We start from the raw sequence: 20,337 nt of genomic DNA on the forward strand, positions 1-20,337 counted from the left end.
ACCACAATCTCTCAGGTTTAGTTACCTGTAAGTGAATGTAAGGCACAGCTTTGGACAAACAAAATTATTCTGTCACCAAGTGTACTGGAAAGAAAATTTACAGCTTTTAAATGTTAAGTTTATTTTATGGAAGGAAAACTGCATGAAAAATAGCAGTGTCAACTTTATGTCATATAAATTCCAAATGTTGGTGTCAATCTAAGCAAATATCACCTTTAATACTTCTAGTCTTTTTACAGGGCTTGTACTCTCACAGAATGATGGACAAATTAAGTCTCACGAATTTAAAAGGATGAACAGTACTTTTGTAAGAGGACTGTAACTTTTATCATTGTTTATAACAGGTGTTGGTGACTATGGAGGGCTCACCTGACTATGACTCTGTCCTAGTTGGAGATGAGGGCTTTGTACAGTCATATGCGCCCAGAAGGCACAATGGGGACCACCAAACTATCGTTTTTGTAAGTTGACTGCATTTATAAACATTCCTTATTGCTAAAATTTGTAACATACAATATGCATGAATTGCATGAGATTTCTCTTATTCTTTATAAAAAAAATTCTAAATTTATTGAATTTTTATAGCCTTAATAGTATACATATGTACATGTATACTCTTTTTTTAATTTAAGAGTAGGAAAATGATGAAATTCCCCATTCTGATAGAAACTAGATCTTTTGTGATTTAATCATATCTGAATTTTCTAATTTGGTCAGCTGGAACCTGGGGAATCAAAGGATATCTTTATGCCAATTGTCCCCAATATGGTGCAGGGCAATTTAACCTTCACAGTTAGTGCATGGTGTTTCCTGGAGCGAGACATTGTCAGCAAGACCATTTACATTACGGTGAGCAGTGAATGTTGAAAGAAAAGTTTATCCTGTGTCAGGTTTATTCACAATCCTGATCATGTGTAGTGGTACATAACTTGCAGTCTTGAAGTGCATTTCTTGAATTAAATTCTGATTTTAATGAATTCCATTTTAGAAAATAATTCATCAATTTGCATTTCTATTTAAGTCATGAAATTATCCGTACAGACACTGTACGTGAAGACAACAGTAAAGTGATGATCTCCTTTTCTTTCTACAGTCTGACGGAGTAGAAAACTTTTATCATACTCCTTACCTGATAGACATGATTACATCAGGCTCCATGATTATCCCCGATCTGAAAGTGAACGTCTCGGATCAGTTCATTGTTCCCGAGCAGCGTTACCACCAATATGTTCCTGGGTCGCCCAAAGGGCAGGTCACTGTGTTTGGTAAGAATTTCATTCACCTGTAGTCGGTGTTAGTCTCAACTGTTGATAGAACGAGTCTTGTTTCATATTGTGTGAGCAGGCCAGGAGGACTGTGTGGTAGTGTGAATTTTAAAATGTGGTGAATTTTTTTTATTAGGCGACGTAGTGACCCCTGGTTTCTTTAGAGAATTCCCCACAGCAGAGGACATCTTGTACAGACCTTATGGATCTGCAGAAATGAACATGTTTAATTTTGCATACAATCTCCTGACCCTCAAATTCAAAAAGGCCAACCAACAGCTCAGCAATGATGTTCTTCAGACATCCCTCAAATACATGAATATAGGTAAGAATACCATATAGCAGGAGGTAAAGGTATTTCAGTAATTTTAGGTCATTTGAGTGACTCAGGTGACCTACTGCTATTGGTTGTAATATTTAGGTCATTTGAGTGACTCAGGTGACCTACTGTTATTGGTTGTCATGTGTTAACATTGAACATTTTTGTTCCCCACCGCAAAGCGGAAGGGGACATAGAAATACTGATGTCCGTCCATCACGCTTGACTTTATGGATGCAACTCATCAGAAACTGCTCAACAGTTTGTTAAAATTTTGTAAGATTGTTAGTCACTATATGCAGTTGATCATAGTGGCCATGGGAATGAGTCAATAACTGCCAGAAATTGGCCAATTTTTAACAATCTTCTTTCTACAACCTCACATCTTTAAGAAAAACCAAATGCATAGTGATGTAAAGCAAGATCTCCACTAAAATTGTAAATTTCATGATCCCCGTGGTAGAGGTTCTAACTCCATGGTGGGGTCAAACTTGGTAAATAGTGTTTATGTGTAAAACATCTCAATAGATAAATACTATTGATACTAAATTGAAACTAAATGGATATTTAAAAGGAGTAGGTAGCCCTTTACCAAATTGTAAATTTCATGATTCCAAGAGTAGAGATTTTGGTTTCAAGGTGGGACCAAAATTATAGTGATTATTGTCTTGATCATTTGAAAGACCTCTTTAATTTTGCTGATACTGTATAAAAACTGAATGCTAATTAGGTAAAGCAGAAAGGGATTATAACAGATTGTGAATTTCACAACTCCAGGGTTATGTTTCTAGTGTGGGTCCAAAATAGTTATATCGTGTTAATGTAACATATAATATTGTATAAAGTTTTTCATCAGTATGGGCACTTTTGCAAGCATTTGTGTTGTAAGAACATATCATGTTTTATACTGCTGCTGAATATTAGAATTTAGTTTAGATATGCAGAACATGAAAATTATTATAGATTTCATAGACCTTGGGGCTGTTGATACTTCTAACTAATACTCGGATGACCAACAAGGCCAGTGAACCTTATGTTACAGCTGTAAATTAATATCTACTATGTTACAGCTGTAAATTGATATCTACTATGTTAGTGTATAAGGGTCTACTTTGACAATTTAGAACCCATCACCATAGTAGGCCAAAATTAGCACTCTGCATCCCCCCAAAAACTGATTTGTATTAAGCAATTTGAATTTGACTGCTGGTTTCAACACATATGGAAGCTGTAATCATTGATTTTTTCCACACCTTCATCTTTTGCAGCTTTACAAAGACAGATGGGATACATGAATGAGGATGGTTCTTTCCGTATGTTCAGAGATGATCACAAACCTAGTGTGTGGTAAGTTTAATCTTTCCGTATGTTCAGAGATGATCACAAACCAAGTGTGTGGTAAGTTTAAAGAAAGATATTCTGCTGAACTTTATAGTTCATGTTGTAGTTTAGTGCCTACATGTAAATCCTTAGAATGTCTTGTTTCCAGACTTTAAAAATTTTGATAGAAAAAAATTTATGGTACACGTAAATCATTGGATTCATGAAGGGTGAGTCCTACTCTTTGGTAAAGAAGTAATCCGATTTCCTTCATGCTATCCATTAATTTTAATTTTTGTTTCCATGAGGGTAAAGTATTTCAATCGTGTTTACTCATTTATTGTGGGTCAGAGGGTTTTATTTTGCATTGTTTTGTAGGCTGACAGCTTTCGTGGCAAAGACGCTATTTCAAGCAAAGTTTGGTGAGTGGGAGAAGGAGTTCTTCATTCCCCTGGAGCTGATTAACAAAATGGTTCTCTGGTTGTGTAGCCAGCAGCATAATGTGACAGGGGAGTTCAATGAGCTGCCTGGAGTCCCCGTGTATGATCGGAACTTTGTGAGTATTCAACGGAATTATTTGTTCACATTTTCAATATTGAAATTCCTTACGACTTCTCAGAGACTTTACGTGTAAATGATATGTGTATTGTAGACTTTCAGTATGTAATTAGCTCAGCACAATGTTTCCCTCTGTAATCAGCTCAGTACAATGTTTCCCTCTGTAATCAGCTCAGTACAATGTTTCTCTCTGTTATCAACAGAATTGATATTTGTGTGTTCATTACAGGGATCTCTGAATGAGGCCATTGAGAATGGCACGTTACGAGCACATCCTGTGCCTTTGACAGCTTACGTCCTGATCGCCTTGTATAAGATAAAAGATACATCTATGGTACGTTAACAATCTGGTCTATTTTTGTTTATAAACATATAATGATAATTATACACAGCAAGTTAAGGTTTGCAGCGCAGTATATCTATGACCATCCTCCATCAGTTGCTATGAAAGTGCAGCGTAATTACGATTAACGAAATATTCTTGACAGGAATCCCAGAGCTGTATGGAGAAGGCCAAACAGAGAGCCTCCGAGTACCTGTCTCAACAGGTGTCCAAAATCACCGAAGTATTCCATTTATCAATCACTTCTTATGCTTTGTCTCTCGGTAGTACGAGAAGTCGTTCTGTGTTCGATCAGCTGTGGACCCATGTATATACAAGTATGTATGAATAAACTAAGTTATCTTATACAATTAGTATCATCAAAGATTAGCAGATTCATTATACTAAATAAAACAGTTTTCTTTTTGTACAGTGAAAGGTACATTTTCAGAGAAGGTAATTCATGGGAAACAGTCCATTGTACAATTGGAATAAGTTAGCCTGTAAACATTAATTATTTTTATTGCAGAACCTGAACATTACTTTTCTGACTCACCAATCAGAGAAAACCCCTCAAGGTATGTCAACACTGTCTTGTACCTGTTGCCAAGGCTACCCCTGATCAACGATGGCTATGCTGTTCAGTCTACAGGGTATGCCTTGCTAGCACACATCAATCACTACGGAGCCACCACAAACACAGACAGTACCAGTGGACTGATCAAAGAACAGAGAGATTCCATGATGAAATGGTTACAGACCATGAGGAACACTTTTGCTGCCTTTGCATCCACCCAGGTGATCATTGTTCTCCTGATACAGCTTAAAATCACATCATCTATTTATCGGCAGTACAGGCTTCATATCATTTCTTTACCAAATAAGAAATATTGGAAAGTATTAATTTTGATGTGCATGTCTCCTCTTTCAGGACACTCTGGTAGCTATGGATGCACTGTTCGAGTTCACCCTGGTTGACCCTAACAGGAATGTGTTCAGCATGGATCTGAAATTGGAATCGTCTGCTTCCCCCGACTGGAGGGATGAATTCATGATGACCAAAGAAAACTACACAGAAATGCAGGAAACCTGGGTAAATATCTAAAGGATAGGTTGTATGACGATATTTTAACCAGGCAGGTTTCCACTTCTAGAACTCCAAATGAATTTAATCATTCATCATCTTTAATGTTCCTTTGTCCTAGTCAATTTAACCACATTGAGGATGTCGATTCTATCATTAGCAAAATTCTGATATATTCCATGAAAATAATGTGTTGTTACAGATATTTTCTATTTACTATGTTTATATTACAGCTGCCCAAAGTGTTTGGTCAAGTTCGAGTTGCTGTGAAGGGAACAGGAAGAACTTTGATTCAGGTATTTCTGGGAATTAAAGTTAACTTGTGAATATTTAAACTATGATAAATGTTTACAATAAAAACAATGTGGAAAAAGGTTTTCTGCATAAAGATTGTTCTTTCTGAAGTAAACTTAACTTCTGTGCTTACGATGTGTATTATTTTTCTGTGATTACGATGTGTATTATTTTTCTGTGCTTACGATGTGTATTATTTTTGTTAGCTGACAACAACAGTCAATGTAGAATATGTCTGGCAAGTCCGAAATCCTGTCGACTCAATACAGTTCTTCCTCCTAGACAACTACAATATTGAGTTCAGTGGGAGGAATTTCTCCACAATCAGAATGACACCTTGCGTCAGGTGAGCAGGAGAATTTTCTTCATCAGTGCAGAGCATTTCGTTTCAAAGTGTACTTTTCCCATGTTATTGTTAATAATCATGTAAGGGTGAATGCATTTTCATCGTTCCTTTTTCCTTGTATTGAAACTATATGAATTTGTTTTGTATGACTAGCTGGGTGTATGAAGCTCGCAGCAAACAGTCTGGTTTGGCGGTTTTGGAAGTTGACATTCCCTCCGGATATGTGATTATGAATGATACCTTACGAGCCCTTGTTAATAACCCTACTTCACCAGCAAATCTCAAGAGAGCTGAATTCTATGCTAGAAAAGTGGTCTTTTATTTTGAATATGTAAGTAAAAGCATGCCATTTTTGTTGATATATGATTTTATCTGAAAGTGTATATGTGTAAATCAGTTTGTATTAGATTTTGAAATGGTCCACAGTTTTAATTTGAATGAAATCAAGAGCCTAATTGTAAACCTTAATTCATACACTTTAGAATTAATTAAAAGTTATGATAATTAATATATGCATGTAGTTTTCAATACATTCATTGAAGGGGTGGGGCCTCAGACTTCATTTGTTTCTGAAATGCTTCAAAATTCTAATTTTTTCAAGAGTTTTATTTCATTGTGTTCATGGAACAAACATGTCCATGAATTCAAATCCCCTCGAGAGAAAAAAAAAAGAAGAACTGTGTTATTACTATGATTTAAGAGAACAATCATTTACTTTCATGAAATCAAGACAATATTTCTCAAACCACAAATTTGTACCCACAAAAAGAAGTCCTTTGTACGTGATATGACTTACATATTGTATTTTTTAACTTGTTAAGACAATTGTTTTCTGAATATCTTTGGCAGCTTGATCAGCGACAGACTTGCGTGGACTTGGAGGCCCACAGATGGTACCCGGTCGCTAATATGACCATTCAGCACAAGATCAGGGTCTATGATTACTATGAACCAGGTAAAACTTAAATCAGAATCCATTTTGAAGGTTTGAAAAAGTGACTTATATTTATCTTACTACATTTATTGCAAATTGATTGAATCAATTATTGGTTGCCGTAACATCAGGCTTTGAACTCTAATAAGAATATTTCTTTTTGTCCTAGGCATGCACAACACGACACTGTATTCTACATACAGTTTGTTTAATCTCAACGTGTGCTATGTGTGTGGTTCATACCAATGTCCGTATTGTCCCTTCTTCAATGTCGGTGCAGTAATTAAAGCCAGCTTTACGTTAATTTCACTCATCATTGGATTTGTTCTACAAAGATACATGTTGCGGACTTCCTAGCAGTGAAACTTTTACTGTGTGTGACTTGACTCAAATCATTCCATTGTAATACGACAAATGATTTTGGATCATTCCTAATCCAATAATAGGCATATTTTCCTCATAGAATCAGGAGAAATAAGTTTCACATACCCAGTTCTATGTTTAATATGACAACATATCAGTTTTTGTTTTTATATAGAAATATTGCCATTTCCCCATTTATGTTTTACACATCTGTACAATTTATGAATTGGTCGGAGATATTTTCTCAAAGTTACATATCAAGAAAAGGTTGTGTGTGTAATTGTGATTTATATTGCATTAATATGGCAAGTGTTTAAAGCATTTGTGACTACTCGTGCAGAGAAAGCAGTTGTATAAACAAATTGCTATCTTGACATATATCAAAGTGCCATAGCATCTCCTAGAAACTAGCAGTCCTGATGTTACAAAATGACTTTTCTTAATTTGTCAATAGATAATTGTCCACAGAAAGAGATACGGCCATTTGATGAATTCCAGGTTAACACATGTTCTTGCTTGATAGTGTTTCTAAGCTAAAATATCATGGATCTCAATCCTATAAAAGAAAAGTTATCATATAAATGAAAAGTTATCATTCCAATTTTTGTTATCTTTAAAGGGAAGAGAACTAGCTTTTATCTTTACATTGCTTAATATTGATAATCAAGTTTAGAACACCACATTTTACATACATATCACATACATCATAGATTAGTGTTAATCGTGATAATTTATCAAATAGATAGTGTCTTTCTTCTTCCATATTGGTGATTATTCAGTGAAATATATTTTAACATGTGATTTGAAGACATCATTTTGTATTATTCTAGAATGGATGCTTTTTTTGTATATTTTTTATGGAAGTTACATGTCAATATTGTTAAGTGTGTTACAATTTTTGTACTCTGGAGTATGAAATGCAGGTGTTGTGAGAGAGGAAATGTGATTAAAATTTACATGTATTCCATGCTTTTATTACATATTATTGTGCAACAGTCTACCTGTAATGAATTGCAACTCTACAGGTAGCCCTTTCTGACTGTTGTACACATTTGGACATTAGTGAATGTGAACTTTTCCAGGTCCTAGACTATATGCAATCATTCTTTTCATGAATATTATTTTTATAGATTAAGTGTGGAATGAATGTCTATATCATATGTATAGTTCATTATTTTCTACAAAGGATGAACAGTCATTGTGAATATCATTAACAAATTCTGTATATATATATAGAACTCTCTGTAAATTACATTTTTGTAACTGTATACACATTTATTTGTACATAGATGTACACTAACTTTTTATATGCAGTATAAAATAAACTGTAATTCTATAATATATTTGGTATTTGTTTTGAGATACATGTCTAATGATAAGCTGATAATCTAAGTTTAAATTCCTCCCACTTTAGTTTGATATTTTATTTACGTGGTGATTACTATGCTGGATTGCACAATGAAGAGTTTCAATTTGTTTACTTTTATGAACAAGAGATTCTTGTATTTCACCAAAGGATGAACTAAATTATAAGGATTAAAAGTGGGGCATTTGTTATTATAAAATTGAAAACTAGGGAAGCACCTTGACTGAACCAATCCAGTAACGGTGCCCAACCCACCCCTTACCAGTATGATTCAGTGTTTCCCTTTCCATTGTTTTAGTGCGAATTCTTCTTCCTGTTCTTCTTCCAATTTCAACTGGCAAAAAGCATCCTTTGGTGAAGGGGATTCAAGTTTTTTTTTCAAATGAAGAGCAACACCTTTCTCCAAGGGGAGATAATAGCAAAAACACACAGAGAAATTTTAAACATCTCCAGAACCAGCTAGCCAATTTCAACTAAACTTTGCACAAAGCATCCCTAGGTGAAGGGGATTCAAGTTTGCTCAAATGAATCTTGTCCTTTGACCTTGGATACTGAGTTTGATCTACTTTTGAGAAAACATAACCTAACAAGTATACCAGGAACTATATTGGGCCAAGTAAAATTAATTAGTAGATTATCATTCCCGTGCGCCCCTCGAAAATCGCCCCACCCCGATTTTTTTTATTTTTCAAAATTACGATTTCCGGATATTTTTATGTCCGGTCCGGTATCGTAAATGTACTTGGTTTCACTTTGCCTTTTAGAAACCCAAATACACATGTAATTATGATTTATAAAGCCTTTTCTCAATGAGAGAAGGCATTTTTGAGGTCAAAAATACCATGGTGAAAAATAAAAAATAAAATCCTCCCACCCGCCCCATTTTTTTGTGAAGTTTGAATGATAATCTACTAATTAATTTTACTTGGCCTTAGGTAGAGCTTTCATATTTTGTATAGAGATTATTTACGGCAAGACATTGTAACAATGTTTGATCTTTTGACCCTGGAGTTTGACCTACTTTAAGACAAACTTGACCTATTTAATATCTACTGAACTATTTGATATTTTGAATATAAATTCTTAATGGCAAGACCTTGTTCTACTTTGGTGTTGACCTTGACCATGCCGGCTCAGGTGAACAATGTGGCCTATGGTATGTCTTTTGACATTGACCTTTGGTATGTTGTATACCCTGATAAGACAGTTTGTCATGTACCTTTTTTATGACCTTTGACCTTTTGTGTAAAGGTCAAATAGAACTTTTTTGGGCATTTTTTTGTGAGACCATAACTTTTTGTCTTTTTATATTGGATTTTGGTATGTGGGTGTACATGATAAGACAGTCGCATGCCATTTTTTATGACCATTGACCTTTTTTATGTAAAGGTCAAATAATCGAATTTTTTGTCCGGACCTTAATTTTTTTGTCTTGACATAAGCCATTGATATTTGAATTGTTGGCATACCATGATAAGACAGTGTGTGGCTGCCATTTTTGATGACCTTTTATGTAAACGTTAAATAATAGAATTTGGGGGAATTTTTTTGTCTGGACGACAACTTTTTTGTCTTTTGACAAGGGCCTTTGATATTTGGTATGTTGGATCGAACTCACAACCTCCCATTTACGAAGCGAACGCTCTACCACTGAGCTACCGCGACCGGTCTGGTATGTTGGTAAGTTCAATTTACTATCAAATATTCACAACACTGTTCCTTGGTTGAAGCGCTGCACATATACATATACGAAACTCATAATTTTCCACTTAAAAGATTATCCCTAAATATTTTTTTAAAAACTATGGAAAATGGAAGGGGAGACGTCAGTTCTAGTGTGCTAAAACATTTCTTCCTAGTTTCATATAGATTATATGTCCAAAAACACTAAAATGTAAGTCTCTTATCTTGTCAACTGGCTGCCCCCCCCCCCCCCCCCCAACATCCCAACCCCACCCACCCCATTAGGGCTTGGCTTGGACCCACTGGGAGGTTCAAGGCAGACTCCCAGCCTCTCACTGGAATATATTATTTGGTATGTGTTGCCTTAATGAAATGTTTATGATGTACGTGTCTGACAAAATTAAAAGGAGGAGGGGACCAGAAGATGGATGACTGGCAAACTTGTACAAGTATTTCGAAAACCTACTTGAATGGACAGTTTAGGTAACCTGAGGTATGTTTAAAGCCGAATATCAAAATTATCACTTCATCTGAAGACACGGGACAGACTTAGAGGCCATGTTATCGGTTCTGGCATCTCTCGTTGCCAAAACTCGTTTTGTATAGACACAACCCAATTATTCACAAGGTTTCACATGGACTCCAATCAGTTTGTACAATCATATGCATAAAATTTCCAATCACTTAACGATAAATGTACATGTATATCTCGAATGGGTGTAAATCACTCTTCCACATAATCAATTTCTAGGTTGGCTAAAAACTTAGCGAGAAAACGCCTGCAATTGTAGTCTCAGAATAATAATCTATTTTCATCTTGTTGAAGCATGCTAAAATGGAAATCTTCAGATATATTTTATTTTTACCCGATTAATGGTGCGGTTGATTGGAATGACTAAAGCACCTTGATGCAGACTGTATTTAGACGAGAACGCCCATCAGTCATGCGGGAGATTAGGGACTGTATGCGCAGTTTAGATGTATTTTTTGACTGAATAAAACAATATGTTGAGTGGCGGAACGTATGTAAGCAATTGCCAAACGGGATCTGAAGAACAAAACCTTAAGACAATACTTTTTACAACGACCCGATCTAAAGATACATTTCTTTTTAAAGGGCTGTTTTTGTTCCGAATACACGCACAGCCGTGGATCACGGTATAGGGGAACTTTTGAAATTGTTTTGGTCGATGTTTTTTTGGACTGATAGCTCGTCTATCGAAAAGGCCAGTTTAATTCCTCTGGACCTAGTCATGGCTGGATTTGTTTTCTTAGGATACATCTGGATATGAATTTCTGGTCCGTTTCAAACTTTGTGAAATGTGTTATATTGGTCGGAGTTTTCGTACCAGGTAATTTAAACTTGGACATAAGTTTTCTTGGGGAGAACTTGCGGCTCCTTTTAAAATGTAATTAAATGATACAAATCTATTGATGGAAAAGAAATCTGAACTAGATATCTCCCTTCGCATGATTTATCAAGACTCGAATAGCTGAGTTTTACACACCTTGAAATAGTGAAATTTGCTATTACGATATCAGAATACCTTTCGTATAAATAAAAATGGAACGATAAAACAAAATTGAAAACCGAAAGATAGTTTATTCTTTGGAAAAATCGATATTGAGTACTACTATATATTATTGTCAGAAATTCAAGATTGTCTATATCCGAATATTTGCGTATCTATTCGATCGTATTATATCAGAACACTTGCATAAAATAAGTTTTAGTCTCTCTCTCTCTCTCTCTCTCTCTCTCTCTCTCTGACGACTCTAGTGTATAGAGAGCAATGCATTAACTCTTGTCCACAACCTAAAAGAATGATCATTTCATTTTTAAACGTGCTAAAATAAAACCTGTGCTGCTATTTATCAAAAAAATAAAATTGTTGGGCAAGGGTTCTTCACTGCCAGGTTTATGTACACTGTGATTAGAATGTAAATCACCACCCTGATACTTTGGCAAGCTGGGGGATAAAAGAACATTTCAAGTGTCATTGACACGTATCTTATTTCATGCAAAACTAGTGTACTTTATCACTCATAGCCAACCATTGCGGAGCAGCAGTGATACTAATTTACTTATTCAAATAATTAATGTTGAGTCCCAAATCCATTTTGCGGTGTCTTGGAGATAAATTGTAGAATTTTTTTTAATCCCGTATTTTATCTAAGCATATTTCTTTCTTCCTAAGATGAAATTAACATATCAATGCAGGTTTCATCAATATCATTTCTATGTAAGAAACCATTCACATTGGTTTTCGCTTAGAAGTAAACCACCAACACTAGGAACACTTGATTTGCTACTGGGAAGTGAACATCTCGAATATTGAATTAAAATTATATAATCTTGTATTGATATTTAATTTTTATGAGTGATTATTTTAACAAAGTAGACTCTGTTCTAAAGGATGCCTGCACACACATAATAATGTTCCTGTGAATAATACACACCTTCTGCAAAAACTATTCCCACCCCAACCCCGTATAGTATGAACAAACATCGAATCACTACATAGAGTTTTACGATGTTCACCATTTCTCCGTTTGCTAGGTTAGTCGAAATTGGTCAAGGACTTCATGAGCAATGCAAACTACGCAACGGTAACGGTTGAAATAAAAGGACTTTCCCAGGCATATTGTGCATAGTTTAAACAAATTATATATAGTAACAGATTCTATAACTCACCAGATCTATGCCTATTAAAAAACACCCACATTTACGATATCGTATCTGTATAAATGATGCAGTAGTAAAAGTTAGCACTCTTTTCGTATCCTTTTTGTAGTTTGTAATGGCGGGGATACATGTTCTGCGAAATACCAGGGAGTCGTTATAACCAAGTACTGTGATATCGGAGGATGCTGTGTTCCCAGCACCGGAAACGAAAACACAGACCCGGACGAATTGTGTTGTATAACGACCCTCACTGTGATTTTGATTGCATCTTTCGTGGGGGGACCCATAATCATTTTACTCATAGTGTGTTCTGGAGTGTGCATCAAACGTCACTGCGAAAAGAAGAACGATGCCGACCGGGCTCGAACCATTGAGTCCGAGAGACAGGAGAGACGCCGAGAACGGCGGCGCCTACGGCAGCAACAGGACCAGGAGGAGGAAGCCATCCGTGTTAGGCGATACTTCAGTAAGACTGTCTATCCGTGTTAGGCGATACTTCAGTAAGACTGTCTATCCGTGTTAGGCGATACTTCAGTAAGACTGTCTATCCGTGTTAGGCGATACTTCAGTAAGACTGTCTATCTGTGTTAGGTGATACTTCAGTAAGACTGTCTATCCGTGTTAGGCGATACTTCAGTAAGACTGTCTATCTGTGTTAGGTGATACTTCAGTAAGACTGTCTATCCGTGTTAGGCGATACTTCAGTAAGACTGTCTATCTGTGTTAGGTGATACTTCAGTAAGACTGTCTATCCGTGTTAGGTGATACTTCAGTAAGACTGTCTATCCGTGTTAGGTGATACTTCAGTAAGACTGTCTATCCGTGTTAGGTGATACTTCAGTAAGACTGTCTATCCGTGTTAGGTGATACTTCAGTAAGACTGTCTATCTGTGTTAGGCGATACTTCAGTAAGACTGTCTATCCGTGTTAGGTGATACTTCAGTAAGACTGTCTATCCGTGTTAGGCGATACTTCAGTAAGACTGTCTATCCGTGTTAGGCGATACTTCAGTAAGACTGTCTATCCGTGTTAGGCGATACTTCAGTAAGACTGTCTATCCGTGTTAGGCGATACTTCAGTAAGACTGTCTATCCGTGTTAGGCGATACTTCAGTAAGACTGTCTATCTGTGTTAGGTGATACTTCAGTAAGACTGTCTATCCGTGTTAGGCGATACTTCAGTAAGACTGTCTATCCGTGTTAGGTGATACTTCAGTAAGACTGTCTATCCGTGTTAGGTGATACTTCAGTAAGACTGTCTATCCGTGTTAGGTGATACTTCAGTAAGACTGTCTATCCGTGTTAGGTGATACTTCAGTAAGACTGTCTATCCGTGTTAGGTGATACTTCAGTAAGACTGTTTATCCGTGTTAGGCGATACTTCAGTAAGACTGTCTTCTGTAGTAATGGCATGATTGGAGTTCTTAGGTTCTTGGCCGAGTTTTTCACTCATTTAGACACATCACCAGCCTTAGGTGACGTAACACAAATTTAGCCCTAGTTTGGCTCTCTGGGCTATATTTCAGTTTGACATCAATAGCGTCATACTGGACCCCAGTTTTATTATTTCATCCAAAAGACCAGCAACTTTAACTGATAGTTGCCACCATTGACAACGAATCGGGTCTGTCACGGCTTGGGGTTGGTCTTCTGACCACCCCCCCCCCCAACCACCACCACCACCCCAGTCGCGCACGACGCCTTGAGCAAATGTAATGCATTGAATCTGCATATCAGGGTAAACGGGTAAAAAATAAATCATTCATTTTCCAGAGATTGCAGCCTACAATACAGTTGCAATCATATTGGCAACACTTGCCTTTCAAAAATTTGAGAGAAATCGTTAACACTATGAGACTTATGAATAGTGATTTATCAATCTGTGAATTGTTTCCCTTGGTAGAGGGATCGAGTAACTTAAGCCTGGATTTACTATAGGTTATCATGTCATATATATCTTATCAGCTTTACAAGAAATATGAACCACAGGTGACACACACGTAGAGAAGTTTGGTGCTTCGGGGGCTCAGATCACAGCCAATTCATCGTGTCTTTCTTGTGCATGTTGTTCAGTCATTTATTTTGCCGATGAAACCTCTACCGTCACATTATCCTTAATATACACTCCATATCTGGATTAACAAAGTACAAAAAACCAGCAAAGAAATATCTGATAAACTGAATTTTCAAAAATGCCCACAAAATACACATTTACTGACTATAGTAAATGTTCACTTTATTGCAACTTTGTATTTGAATAGATGTAATCTGATCGATTAGATTTCTATCAACAGCTTAGAATAAACGCCCCGGTATTGTGAAACCGAATACTTGATAGGGGGAAAGACTCCAATTTTCAAGAAATAACCTTAAAAGAAGGTATTAATTAAAAATGTTAAACTATAACATATCACATACGAAATCTCTCTACCAATACTCAATCGAATATTGATCAAGGCTGCGAACGCACACAGAGGCAAAGTTCTCATAAATCACATTAATTATTTCTTGAAATAAATCGAGGCAATTACACACTAAACTTTTAACTGGTTTCTTATTTGTGCATCCACTTCAACGTATTGATTCATATTGCAAATCTTATTTGACTTAGAACTGTGAAGGGCGAGAATGATTTTTTTTTTTGCTGATATGTTTAATTAAGACCAAGTCTGTTGTTCGTGTCACCACACATTTATACCGGGGTCTTTAAAGGTTAACTAAAAATATGTACGCTCGTGATTGTTGTCTAAATTATCTTACCAACGGATCTACAATGGTAAATTTACCGACTGAATATGACTGACAATTAATGAAACAACCTTGTAATTACACGGGAAGTATCATCGTTTATATTAAAGATAAACAAGTAATTTTGAGTGGTTGGCCGTTGGGTGTACAATGCGTTCAAAACTCGAGACGTGTGCTGGTGTTTACTTAGGTTAGTGATGTATGCTGGTGTTTACTTAGATTAGTGACGTATGTTGGTGTTTACTTAGGTTAGTGACGTATGCTGATGTTTACTTAGGTTAGTGACGTATGCTGATGTTTACTTAGGTTAGTGACGTATGCTGGTGTTTACTTAGGTTAGTGACGTATGCTGATGTTTACTTAGATTAGTGACGTATGCTGATGTTTACTTAGGTTAGTGACGTATGCTGATGTTTACTTAGGTTAGTGATGTATGTTGGTGTTTACTTAGGTTAGTGACGTATGCTGATGTTTACTTAGGTTAGTGACGTATGCTGGTGTTTACTTAGGTTAGTGACGTATGCTGGTGTTTACTTAGGTTAGTGACGTATGCTGGTGTTTACTTAGGTTAGTGACGTATGCTGGTGTTTACTTAGGTTAGTGACGTATGCTGGTGTTTACTTAGGTTAGTGACGTATGCTGGTGTTTACTTAGGTTAGTGACGTATGCTGGTGCTTACTTAGGTTAGTGACATATGCTGGTGTTTACTTAGGTTAGTGACGTATGCTGGTGTTTACTTAGGTTAGAGACCCGAAGTCCTTATTGGAGAGTCTGGACTCTGAGACCTGAACTCTGAGATCCTAAATCTTAAAAAGTCCAGCTGGATTCCCGGCTCCATGACCAAAAACATGAAATTATGTTTATGGCAGGCATAAACATGATAACCAATTGAAACCTAGTCAAAAATAAAAATATGTATACATGTATACCCTTGCCTTGTTTAAATCACACGAATTCTTTCTTGTCATATTGAATCGTATATGAAATATTATCTCAAAATGACTTATGAATATCAAGATTTCATGAATTGGATCAATTTGAAAATTTTACTTATAGTCTATTCTCAGTGTAAGATCATGGAACCATATCTCATAATCAATATATCAGGTCTCTGATTCATCATCTTGGGGCCCCCAGAAACTATTTACGAGAGTTGTTCGATATGTAATGCGTATTGCACCACAGCACGATAACGTTTTGCATGATTTCGTGAATGGCGATACTCCTGAATAGCTCTATTCAATACCTATCCAACGGTATAAACACGAGCCTTCAGCTCCACATAGTTTTAAAGTTATATTCATTTCGAGCCAGTCGTTGACGACTATTGTAACAATGGTTGGGAAACGGGTTGAGAATATTGAAGAAATTAGAGCTTATATAAAAGTCTGCACAAAACTGTCATTCGGTAATGCAGATTTTTACTGAATTGGGGGAAGTTTATGGGTCTGATAACGTATCTTATGAGACAGTTCGTAGGTGGAGAAAGAAATTTCTGACTGGCACAGAGTCCGTCAAAGATGCAGCAAAATCTGGCCGACCTGTGACTGTAACAGGCAAGGCAAATGTCTCAAAAGTCAGGGAAATAATTGAAAATGATGGTAGATACACAATTCGTGATATTGCCAAAGCTGTTGGCATATCACTATCGCGGGTGCGTTTCATTTTGAAGCGTATTTAGAAAGTACGAAGGATTTCTGCCAGATGGATGCCGCATATATTGATAGATGACCAAAAAAACGGGTACGAGTACAAAATGTTTCCCAAATTCAATCAAAGACAATTTGCAAACATTGTTACTGGTGACGAAACATGGGTTCTCTGTTTCGAACCAGTAAGAAAAATTGGAAACAAAATATGGCTAACTAAACAAACAATTTCACAAAACTTTTGAATTGCCATCTTTTGACCTTGTGTCATGAAAAGTACAAGTCTTGGTGGTAATGAGCTACGTAAATGGAATTGATGAGTGTAGTAATTGATTTGATGCGCGTACAAATTAATAGAGTAGTTGATGCGCGCAATTAATCTATTTTTCGCATACATTCCATTATTGTTCGCAGCAATGAGGTGAAAATATTAGTTTAGAGCTATATATATAGGATTTGATGATCTCTTTACATACTGGAATTGTCCTGTTTATTGTAAGATCATTCACGTCAATGCAAAATAGTGAAAAACAGAATGCTAAAAATTAAGCCGTGAGTTGTTTTTTAATACAGGCCCCAGATTTCGTGGACTAAGTCTAGATCTCGGAGTCCAAGTCTAGGTTTCTGAGTGAAAAGGTGACCAATTTAATAAGTCCTGTAAAGAATACAAAATTAAGAGTTAGGCAAATACCCGGATGCCTATGAGGAGAAAGCATCCCCATTGACAGGTCACATCCGCCGTGAGCCCTGTATCATGATAAGGTAAACGGAGTAATCCCTAGTTAAAACTGATATGTAAAGAACGGTCTAACAACTGGTATAAACACGTCAGACTGCATTCGACCTAATGAAAGGTTGTATTTGTAAATTAGATCGTTAGCACTTCTGCGAAATGCTGACTTTAAACGAACTGTTGAAACCCCTATTACATCAACTTTTTTGTCAGTAAATTGCCTCGATTTAAAAACTGATCTTACGCAGAACATGCTCTAGTGTATCGAATCATTTGAGAGACATTTCGGAGTCGAAATTGACTTCGGAGTTCAAGTCTCAATCTCGGAGTCCGATGCTATGTCTTGGAGTCCATGTTGAGATATCGGAGACCAAGTCGTAATCTCGAAGTCCAAGGCTAGGTCCATTTTCCCCCTTCCGGATCGCCAGTTGTCCTTTTCATCCATGGATTTAACTGTCGTTAATTCATGAGATATAGAATTTTTTACACATTTTACAGAAAATTAACCACTGTCAAAGACATTCAGACTTACTATACATGGAGATTGGAATGTTGGGATTACAATAAAATCGTACTATACATAGAGATTGGAATGTTGGGATTACAATAAAATCTTACTACAGATAGAGATTGTAATGTTGGGGTTACAATTAAATCTTACTACACATAGAGATTGGAGGGATGGTATTACAATAAAATCTTACTACACTTAGAGATTGGAATGTTGGGATTACAATAAAATCTTACTATACATAGAGATTGGAATGTTGGGGTTACAATAAAATCTTACTACACATAGAGACTGGAATGTTGGGGTTACAATAAAATCTTACTATACAGAAAGATTGGAATGCTGGGATTACAATAAAATCTTACTACATTGAAACTTTTCTGAATCTTTATATTCAGTCTAATTTCTAGGTGTTTTTTTTGTTGTTGTTTTTTTTACATACTATGAATGGTATTCCTATTCATGTGAATTCTGACTTGGTTTTACAACATTAGCAATGTCTTTGATCAGAAATATGTCTCTGCTTTAATGTATTTGCCTCTGCAGGTCGTGAGTCTGACCCCCCCCCCCTCCCCCGCTTCGTGGTAGGGGTGACATCACTACATTGACATGGTGTATAATGTGATACACACAAAGCTGGTTCTTTGCGCTAGATACGGATGACTTGTCTTTTCTGGGACGTTTAACAAAAGTCAAACATTCGAAGATGTACCACCATGCAGGATTATTGAATTAGAATAGTTTTTAACATCGATTATTTCGTTTCGTATGACACCAGAACTTTTGATTAGTTAATAGAACACAGTTTATCATTGTAGATCCTAAACCGGAAGATGGCCCATTGGCCCCTCCAGCGTATGATGAATGTCCCCCGGGATCCGTTCCAGGTAATTTACCGATGTCGCCGCCACCAGCTTATGACGCTGTAGTACAAGGTAGTACGCTACCAAACCAAGGTCACGACCCAGGGGGACACAGTGAAAGAGTTAACGAACAGAGTAACGGACACATCGACATAACCATTCACGCTCCTACCATTGGCAGCAGACGACCAATGAGACGAGTGACGTCAAACAAACAAACAGTGAGCAATATAAGCCCTCCGCAAGACACTGTGCATAAAAACCAAGTGTCGCCCAGTAACAGTTTTAAAACTACTCCCCATCCAGACCGCGGTCACGGCGCTGTACCTAGTGAACACGAGAATTTCCAACAGAGCACCACGCATCCTAGAGCCTTTTCCAGACCTCTCCAGGTCGTTACTGATGCACCAGCTGATGAGCCTGCTGATTTATTATATATTTAAAATAGTTCCTATCGAAAAAAAGGCTGCCTTTGAATAATGATGACTGTACGCAGGGATACGAATTATTCAACACTTTTTATGAAACATATTTGTCTGTTAATTACAAAGCATTCAACATGTAATTGTTTTTGTTGCTAGTCTGTTATGTAGTCATTGGTAATTGAATTTTATTTGTGCCTCACTCCAAGTTGTTGGATTTGTTTTTTTCAAATGTGAACCTTAAAAACACATCGTTACAAAAGAAAAGTACATGCAAATTAGAATTTGACTTCTGGAAATTGTTTTCGGGAGGTGTTGGGGTATTGCATGTGTTAGGCAACCCCCAGAAGAGTCATGCTGTTATATATAGAATACGAGGGCGAGTCAACAAGTAACCAGCCTATCCCATTTCCGATCGACCGAGACGGTCACGAGTTGCATGCCTTGTTTCAATACATGTTTTATTCCTGGGTACAAAATTGCACGCGTATCGAGTCATTCTTTAATAAGATGCTTTTCATCTAAAGTGGAGTACCGTGTTATAATTCGGTACTTGTATTTAAAAGGTAAAACAGGCAAGGAAATACATGGGCGAGTTAGCTGATGTTTATGGGTCTTCTGCACCATCTTATGCTCATGTTAAATTCTGGGTTGGGGAATTCAAACGCGGTAGAACGTCTTTAGAAGATGAAACCAGGTCTGGATGCCCCCGACGAAGAAGTGGGTAAGAAAGTTCGGGGTCTGATATACTCTGATAGGCGAATTCAGGTGGAAGAAATAGCGCAAGCATTAGGCTTTCATATGGTAACGTTTTAACAATCTTACATGATCGGTTAGGTATGCGCAAGTTAACAGCCTGTTGGGTCCCCAAA

At 36.7% G+C, this 20,337-nt stretch overlaps 2 protein-coding genes across 3 annotated transcripts in view; both read left to right on the top strand.

Moving 5' to 3' along the window:
* LOC125678644 (CD109 antigen-like) overlaps positions 1-8,148 on the top strand; it is a 28,274-nt gene extending 20,126 nt beyond the window's left edge. For both annotated transcript variants that reach the window (XM_048917244.2, XM_056163023.1), the window contains exons 23-37: positions 345-461; positions 718-849; positions 1,094-1,265; positions 1,402-1,590; positions 2,853-2,931; positions 3,283-3,460; positions 3,692-3,796; positions 3,951-4,122; positions 4,314-4,582; positions 4,716-4,877; positions 5,102-5,164; positions 5,369-5,508; positions 5,662-5,839; positions 6,358-6,463; positions 6,612-8,148. In XM_048917244.2, the coding sequence (XP_048773201.1) occupies positions 345-461; positions 718-849; positions 1,094-1,265; positions 1,402-1,590; positions 2,853-2,931; positions 3,283-3,460; positions 3,692-3,796; positions 3,951-4,122; positions 4,314-4,582; positions 4,716-4,877; positions 5,102-5,164; positions 5,369-5,508; positions 5,662-5,839; positions 6,358-6,463; positions 6,612-6,799 (2,250 nt within the window). In that variant the 3' untranslated portion in view covers positions 6,800-8,148. The remainder of the gene's footprint in view (positions 1-344; positions 462-717; positions 850-1,093; positions 1,266-1,401; positions 1,591-2,852; positions 2,932-3,282; positions 3,461-3,691; positions 3,797-3,950; positions 4,123-4,313; positions 4,583-4,715; positions 4,878-5,101; positions 5,165-5,368; positions 5,509-5,661; positions 5,840-6,357; positions 6,464-6,611) is intronic.
* A 2,602-nt stretch (positions 8,149-10,750) lies between these two features.
* On the top strand, positions 10,751-19,668 carry LOC125678621 (uncharacterized). Its single transcript, XM_048917201.2, has 3 exons — positions 10,751-11,206; positions 12,650-13,006; positions 18,999-19,668. Exons 1-3 carry the CDS (start codon positions 11,143-11,145, stop codon positions 19,484-19,486), a joined length of 909 nt encoding a protein of 302 aa, XP_048773158.2. The 5' UTR covers positions 10,751-11,142; the 3' UTR covers positions 19,487-19,668.
* Positions 19,669-20,337: the final 669 nt, after the last annotated feature.

This window comes from Ostrea edulis, chromosome 1 (genome assembly GCF_947568905.1).
Source record: "Ostrea edulis chromosome 1, xbOstEdul1.1, whole genome shotgun sequence".
In the NCBI taxonomy this organism is placed as follows: Eukaryota; Metazoa; Mollusca; class Bivalvia; order Ostreida; family Ostreidae; genus Ostrea; species Ostrea edulis.

Excerpts from the sequence above, each read along its gene's own strand:
- LOC125678621 (XM_048917201.2), top strand. The coding sequence starts at position 11,143 with ATGAATTTCTGGTCCGTTTCAAACTTTGTGAAATGTGTTATATTGGTC. Across the intron at positions 11,207-12,649 it reads GGTCGGAGTTTTCGTACCAG|TTTGTAATGGCGGGGATACA; the intron begins GTAATTTAAACT and ends TCCTTTTTGTAG. Across the intron at positions 13,007-18,998 it reads CCGTGTTAGGCGATACTTCA|ATCCTAAACCGGAAGATGGC; the intron begins GTAAGACTGTCT and ends TTATCATTGTAG.